The sequence below is a fragment of the Borostomias antarcticus genome (genome assembly GCF_949987555.1).
Source record: "Borostomias antarcticus genome assembly, chromosome: 10".
NCBI classification, from domain to species: domain Eukaryota; kingdom Metazoa; phylum Chordata; class Actinopteri; order Stomiiformes; family Stomiidae; genus Borostomias; species Borostomias antarcticus.
This window is the reverse complement of record NC_140243.1, coordinates 7686923-7694422: the sequence shown is the minus strand read 5'-3', so window position 1 is coordinate 7694422 and position 7500 is coordinate 7686923. Positions and strand designations below refer to the sequence as shown.

General features: G+C 57.6%; 1 protein-coding gene across 1 annotated transcript in view; it reads left to right on the top strand.

The window, feature by feature from the left end:
- The window catches only part of crocc2 (ciliary rootlet coiled-coil, rootletin family member 2), a gene marked incomplete at both ends in the record, with an annotated part of 38116 nt that overhangs the window by 27077 nt on the left and 3539 nt on the right, over positions 1 to 7500 (top strand). Inside the window, 8 exons of the mRNA XM_084443932.1 lie at positions 2970 to 3208; positions 3702 to 3861; positions 4124 to 4291; positions 4801 to 5185; positions 5351 to 5505; positions 5834 to 5954; positions 6162 to 6325; positions 6555 to 6995. Of these exons, the coding sequence (XP_084300058.1) occupies positions 2970 to 3208; positions 3702 to 3861; positions 4124 to 4291; positions 4801 to 5185; positions 5351 to 5505; positions 5834 to 5954; positions 6162 to 6325; positions 6555 to 6995 (1833 nt within the window). The remainder of the gene's footprint in view (positions 1 to 2969; positions 3209 to 3701; positions 3862 to 4123; positions 4292 to 4800; positions 5186 to 5350; positions 5506 to 5833; positions 5955 to 6161; positions 6326 to 6554; positions 6996 to 7500) is intronic.

Genomic DNA, 7500 nt, shown 5'->3' with positions numbered 1-7500 from the left:
AAGCTCGACACACACAAACACAAGCATACCTGTAAACACACACGCACACTGAACCGCACACACACAAGCGGGCGCTTATAGTACGTGCACAAATGATGCATGAAAATGCCAACCCGCGCGCTCTCTTTCACACACGTGCACGTTTACGCTTACACGTGCGCAAAAAAACGCATGCTTGCACACACACACATACACACACACACACACACATGCAGTACCTTTCCACCTCCCACGCCACACACACCACTGCCATCTCTGCTCTGACAGAGATGTGCTGTATCACATGGAGACTGGGCCCAGGCCACCGCCGTAGGTGGGCATGTTGACCCATGTGGAGACCACGTTCCCAGCTGACCACTCAGGCCTGCAGGGAAACGTTTTATGGACTTGGAGGTAGGAGGGTAGCATTGGGTGGCCTAGCTGACTGGGTAGAAAACAAAGAGAGGGAGAGCATGGAGGGAGGATGGAGAGAGGATGGAGGGATGATGGAGGGAAGGATGGAGAGAGGAATGAGAAGAGGATGGCGAGAGGATGGAGAGAGGATGGAGGGAGGATGGAGAAAGGATGAAGTGAAGGATGGAGAAAGGATGAAGTGAAGGATGGAGAGAGGAATGAGAAGAGGATGGTGGGATGATGGAGAGAGGACGGCCGGAGGATGGAGAGAGGAGGGAGGGATGATGGAGAGAGGATGAAGTGAAGGATGGAGAGAGGAATGAGAAGAGGGTGAAGGGAGGACAGAGAGAGGATGGGGGAAGGATGGAGGGAGGGTGGAAAGAGGGTGGAGAGAGGATGGAGAGATGACGGAGGGAGGGTAGGGGAGAAAAGGCCAGCTGTCGCTAGACAGTGTTGCCTGTGAGGGCGGGGGGCGGGCAGGAGCAGCTGAAGGGTGTGTTTGGGTTGGCATGGCGTGTGAGGCCAGGAAGGTGGGTGCTGTTGCCCGGATCTTGGAGAGGGAGTTACTACCAATTAGTATCAGCAGCACAAGGCTATTTACTACAGGCCACTGTTGACATTGGCCGTGGCACCGGCACTTTACAAGCTCCAGGATGACACCAGGTGCACACACACTCTGAACAGGGGGAGGAGGGGAGGGGGGGGGGGAAGGAGGCAGGAGGCAGGGGCTGTCAAATTTCCGCTCAAAGACACCAGGTCAGCAGTCTCTCTCTCCCTCTCTCTCTTTCTCTCTGTCCCTCTCTCTCTGTTTCTCTCCATCTCTCCCTACCCTCTCCCTCTCTCTCTCTCTCTCTCTCTCTCTCTCTTTCTCTCCCTCCATCTCTTTCCCTCTGCTTCGCTGTGGAACACACAGTCATGTTGCTCTCGGTGTAAACACAGCGTCGCAGCTGAAGGCTGTAACTTTGGCAGTCGGGGCTGTTGACATGTTTGCTGATGTGGTGTTTTTTTTATATGACCCTGCTTTAATGTTTATGGATTCAGCTCACTCCCTCCAGCGGTTGGGTCGTTTGAGTCGAGCATTCCGAGCACATCGTCCTCGGGCATATCAGTGGGAACAATAACCTCGAAGCCGTGATTGTGGGTTCTAGCCCCCGAGTTTTACAGCCCTGACCGTGCCTGGGTCTCACGAAGCCAGGACTCCCTTCGCAACGAGTTTGTTTACATCACTGGGACTCTCTGGTTCGAGTAAAGGGAGGAGAAAAAACAGAAAAACAGAGTGCGAGGAGTAGGCCCAGGCTTGTCTTCACTCCGCCGGCGCCTCCTCCTTCTCCTCCTCCCTGGGCTTATCGGAGAGCAGGGAGGAGGAAGCGGCGATGTCTGAGGGAGGGAGCGTGGGGAGGTTAGGACGCCGGGCCGCGACCACACTGTCAGACCTGGCGGACGGCCCTCTGCTCCTCTCCCCTTGTTTGATTATTTTACTAATCCTGGGCCCGGGTTCTCATGTCAGACTATGACAGAGCAGGAGTGAGAAGGAGTGAGTGCGACAGAGAGGGAGGGAGGGAGGGAGGGAGGGAGGGAGGGAGGGAGGGAGGGAGGGAGGGAGGGAGGGAGGGAGGGTGGGAGAGAGGGAGGGAGAAAGAAGAGGAGGGGGAGGGAGGGGAGTGAGTTAGTGGGGGAGGGGAAGAGTTAGCCTCTGGTAATATGAAATCAAAGTTTGAGTTAACCCCTTGTGTAAATAAGCCAGTGGGGGAGTGTTTATTTTCTCCCCAGCAGCAACGAGAGGCTGGCTCCACTGGGACTGGACAGGTCCCTCACTCTCGGGCCCCGCCCTTAACACAGCCCCCCCCCACCAACCCCCCCCCCCCCTGCCCTCATGCTCCGCTCGCTAGCAAAAAAATAAGATTAAATAAAGTATGATGGGCTGGGACGGTGATGGATTATTTGTTCTCACATTAGAATTTATGAGAAGAAAACATCTTGTGTGGCCTCCAAAATGCTCTCCCTCCACCCCCCCCCCCCACCCCTCCTCCTCCTTCCCTCCCTGGGGCCGCTGTTTATCATGGTCCCCGCTGAGGGTCCTTCACACTGCAGGCGCTAGCAGGGGAGACAGCACCTGGCCCCGGGCCCAGCCAGCTCTCTGTCCAGAGACAGGCTCTCTGTCCTCCCTAGCTCTCTGGCTGGAAGGCTCGCGCTCCAACATGGTGCCTGAAAAACACGCGCTCGCCAGAGGGTAGGTAGAGACGGCGGTGTGAGAAGCCATCGAGTTTGAGGATGGACGTGTCGGGTCTGGGGTGTGGCGTTGGCCCTCACTGTAAAACGAGGATCCAATTACCCGCCCCCTTCTTCCCCGACATTAAACTGAATGTGACCGAGCGGCATTTGAGCCTGTAGAGTTTTACAATGTAGACCCCACGGTTCGCTTGAATCCGGTAGCACAAAATGGCGTATAGCCATGTATTTTGTTCGAGTTACAGTGGCATGATCCTCCCTCCCCCTCCCTCCTCCTCCCACCCCTCCCTCCTCCTCCCACCCCTTCCTCCCCCTCCCTCCCCCTCCCTCTGTCCCGGCCACGCCAGGCGGAGGGTCTTCGGCGGGGCCTGCGGGAGGCGGAGGACGGGCGAGACGCCGGGCGGCGGGAGCTGATTGAAGCCCACCGGGAGCTGAGGGAGAGCTTGGAGGATCGGGACCAGCAGCGCCAGGACGTCCTGGACCTGAGGAGGACCGTGGGGGACGAGAGGCGGGACAGGGAGGCCATAGAGGCCTCCAACCAGGAGCTCCGGGCCTCCGTCAAGAGGGCGGAGAGCGACAACAACGGGTAGGTGAACCGCACAGAACAGGGGGGGCGACCGACACTTTCGTGTTCAGGTACCGGAAGCTAAATACAAGCCAGAGAGAGAGAGAAAACAGAAGCAGATCTGGAGTGAAAGGCACGGCTGTCCGCAGGAGACTTGTGGTCATGTCAAGGGGTGTTACCAACGAGAGTAGATCAAAATGCTTCTGGACGCAATTGGATAGACCTACAACCAATCAGAAAAAATCCCTCTACGGCGCTCCTCTGTTCCGTCATCTCATTAAACCCGCCCCATATTAGATAAACAGTTGTGATTGGTCTGTTCGAGCAGACTCAGAACGGTTGGATATCCAGACTGATCTGCGGAGTGGAATAGAATGTGAACTCGTGAGATCAGGCTGGTGACGTCATCTCTAGTACCTTTCTATAATCCCGTTTGTTGGACATTTTTGTCATTGTGGTTCCGATGGCGTCCTCCCTCCCTCCCTCCCTCCCTCTCTCCCTCGTCCTCGGTCAGTCTGAGGCGCGGCGTGGAGCAGCGGGAGCAGCGTCTGGCGGTGCTGGAGGAGTGTAGGAGCTCTCTGCAGCAGGAGGCCGCCGCCCTGCGCACCACCATGAGGGAGCTGGAGAAGAACCGGCTGCAGGCGCGCAGAGAGCTTCAGGAGCTGCGCAGACAGGTGTGCGTGTGTGTGCGTTTGTGTGTGTGCGTGTGTGTGTGTGTGTGTGTATGTGCGTGAGAGTGTGTGTGTGTGTACGTGTGTGTGTGTGCTAAGCTATGGGCCACCTAGCTGAACTCTTCTAACATTGCAGATAACAAAAAAGCATGAGAAACGGCTCATTCAGCACCAACTTGTTTGTCCCCCAGTGAACGATACTAGACTAACTTTAACTTTAAGTCAACTCTTCTGAATGACTTATTCTCGGCGTTGGCCGGAGCAGGGGAAGGTCCTGGAGGGAGAGAATGCCCAGCGGAGCCAGGAGCTGAGGGAGCTGCAGGCCAGGGTGAGTCAGGAGGAGCAGAGGGAGGAGGAGGCGCGACGCGAGGCCTTCGCCCTGAAGCAGAGGGTCCTGGATAGCGAGGCGGGACGAGAGGCCGCCCTGAGCGAGGTACGGTACGAAGAGGGCGTCATGCCCCCTCCCCACACATCCCACCCCAGTCACACATACCTGCAGAATACCTGCCGCCCTCTGTCCCACGTCATTCACACTGGGCAGCCGACGGAAGCTCCGGTTTAGGACGTGAATACCTCGGGTTTAGGGTGTGAAGCTCAGAAAGGAGAAACACTATTTGAGCGCTTCTGGGAAGGAAGGGGTGACTTCTGGAAAGGTTCCTCCCTTTTCCCCCCTCGTCCTCATCACAACAGCCCCTCCCCTGTACGACTCGCTCCCCCGTAGCCCTTCCTAGCCTTCCTTCTCAGCCAGGGTTTTTCACTGTAAAGTTACAAAATATTTAGAATTTAATTCTATGGAGCTAACTTGAGCTCCACAAGTCAAACACAACCACCTCTTAATCCCTCTACCCTCAACACGCGCACGTGCACCTGTGAGTCTTCAAAATAAAAGTCTTCGCTCCTAGGAACCTTCAAAATAAAAGTATTTTATATTCCCCCTCCCAGGCCGCAGGACTGCAGCGCAGGGCGGCAGAGCTGGAGGAGGTGGAGCGCCAGACGAGGGAGGTCCTCCAGGAGCGAGAGGCGGGGCTTCAACAGAGCGAGCAGCTGCACCGCGAGGCGTCCTCCCGCCTGGAGGGGGCGCTGGAGGAGGCGCGGGGCCAGCTCAGGGAGCTCGACCTGCGCGCCAGCCTGGCCGAGGCGCGGGCGCAGGGCCTGGAGGAGCAGCTGGTCCAGGGGGACGCCGCCCGCAGGGAGCTGGAGCACAAGCTGGCAGGCCTGTGTTCTGCCCTGCGTCGGACCCTCGGTGTCGGGCGCGCGGGGCGTTCCCGGACCCCTGGGTCACGCGGACGGAGCCCCTCCCCCTGGAGGACTCGCTCACCACTGAAGGGTAGGAGGAGTATGACCGGGATCGCTTCATAGGGTGAACCGATGTGCTCTCGGGTGTTATAATTTACAGCTAAGCATGGAGTTAACCGTTAAACGATGACATACACAGTAGTGTTGGTGTGGAGGTGTCCCTGTATGATACCAGATTGTGTTTCCTCCGGTGCAGGCGGTGAGGGGGTGGCCGAGGGCCCTGCTGTGGGCAGATCACCGGGAGGCCTGTCCTCGCCCCCCCGCGGGGAGGATGGAGAGCTGGATGTGGAGACTGTGAACACGGCCCTCCGGGACTTCCAGCAGGAGCTCAGGGACACACAGAGAGACAGGGTAGAACTGGGACAACTGCTCAATATTTTTGCTGTAACTGACCTACTGTTGTTTTGCTTGATATTCTCGGATATAGTCTGATGGAGTGTCTGTGTGCGTGTGTGTGTGTGTGCGTGTCTGCCTGTCTGTCTGTGTGTGTGTGTGTGTGTGTGTGTGTGTGTGTGTGTGTGTCCGTGCGTGTGTGTGTGTGTGTGTGTGTGTGTGTGTCCGTGCATGTGTGTGTGTGTGTCTGTGTGTGTGTGTGTGTGTGTGTCCGTGCATGTGTGTGTGTGTGTGTGTGTGTGTGTCCGTGCATGTGTGTGTCCGTGCATGTGTGTGTGTCCTGCAGGATGAAGCCAAGGCCCAGGTGACCAGTCTGAGTCATCAGGTGACAGAGCTGCAGGGCAGCCAGGCCCAGTCTGGCAGTCGGCTGCAGCAGCTCCAGAAGGCCCTCAGGGACCTGGAGGAAGGTGGGAAAGCTTACCAGCCCCGAGAAAGAAACAGACATTTTATGAGCCCACAGGAGTATTGGAGCAAACTGTAAAACCATGGCAATGGCGGCACTATGGTTTGCTCTTGATACGTTTCCATATTCCAAAGAGGCACGCCACATTTAAGACAGAGGAGTATTGTGTGTGGCGTTTCATGTGCTGTACTGTACGCCTTCTCTGCTGCAGGGAAGAAAGAGGTGTGGGAGAGACTCCAGGGGGCCCAGACATCCCTGTCCCTGCAGGAGGAAGTGACCCGTCGGGGGGACAGGGAGAGGAAGAGCCTTGGGGAGGAAGTGGCAAAACTGAGGTCCAGTCTGCAGACGGTCGAGACTGACGCCAGGGCACAGCAGGTAAGTGAGACCACCAACACTGTTTACTGTTACCCTTAATAATAATAATAATAATATTAATAATAATAATAATAATAATAATAATAATAATAATAATAATAATAATAATAATAATAATAATAATAATAATAATAATAATAATAATAATAATACTCAATACTCAATACTCACTACTCACTACTCATAGTACTGTGATGACATGGCTATGACGACCTCGGGCTCCCGACAGGAGAAGCTTGAGCGCTCGGGGGCCTCGGAGGCTCGCCTGGAGGCGGAGCGTCGGAAGCTGAAGGAGGCCCTGGAGGCCGCCGAGGGGCGGGCCACCCGCCTGGAGCTCTCGCAGCGCGGCCTGGAGGGCGACCTGCAGCGGGCGCGTCTGAAGGCGGTGGAGCTGGAGGCGGAGGTGGGGGCGCTGCGCGAGCGCCAGGCCGAGCTGCGAAGGGAGCTGGGGGAGAGTGAGGGCCGGGCGGCTGGGCTGAGGGCGAGCGAGGAGAGGCTGGCGGCGGTGCTAGCCCGGGCGGAGCTCCAGGAGGCCCAGCTGAGGGAACAGCTCCAGGGCCTGGCGGCCTCCCTCAGCGACAGCAGTGCCAGCGCAGGGGCCATGCAGGAGCAGACCGCACAGACCCAGCGGGCGCTGGCCATCAGCGAACAGGACCGCAGGATGATGCAGGTAGATGGGGAAACTGAGGCCCCGGTCCAGTTCACCTTCACCCCAGCCTCACCCCAGCTTCACCCCAGCCTCACCCCAGCTTCACCCCAGCCTCAACCCAGCCCCAACCCAGCTTCACCCCAGCCCCAACCCAGCTTCACCCCAGCCCCAACCCACCTCCACCCCAGCCCCAACCCACCTTCACCCCAGCGCCAACCCACCTCCACCTCAGCCCCAACCCACCTCCACCTCCACCTTCACCCCAGCCCCAACCCACCTCCACCCCAGCCCCAACCCATATCCACCTTCACCCCAGCCCCAACCCAGCTCCACCCCAGCCCCAACCCACCTCCACCCCAGCCCCAACCCATATCCACCTTCACCCCAGCCCCAACCCAGCTCCACCCCAGCCCCAACCCACCTCCACCCCAACCCCAACCCAGCTTCAACCCAGCTGCCCATCTGATGAGTGGTCAGGTTCAGATGTACAGTTTAAACTGTGGATCTAATAATATTCCATCATTCT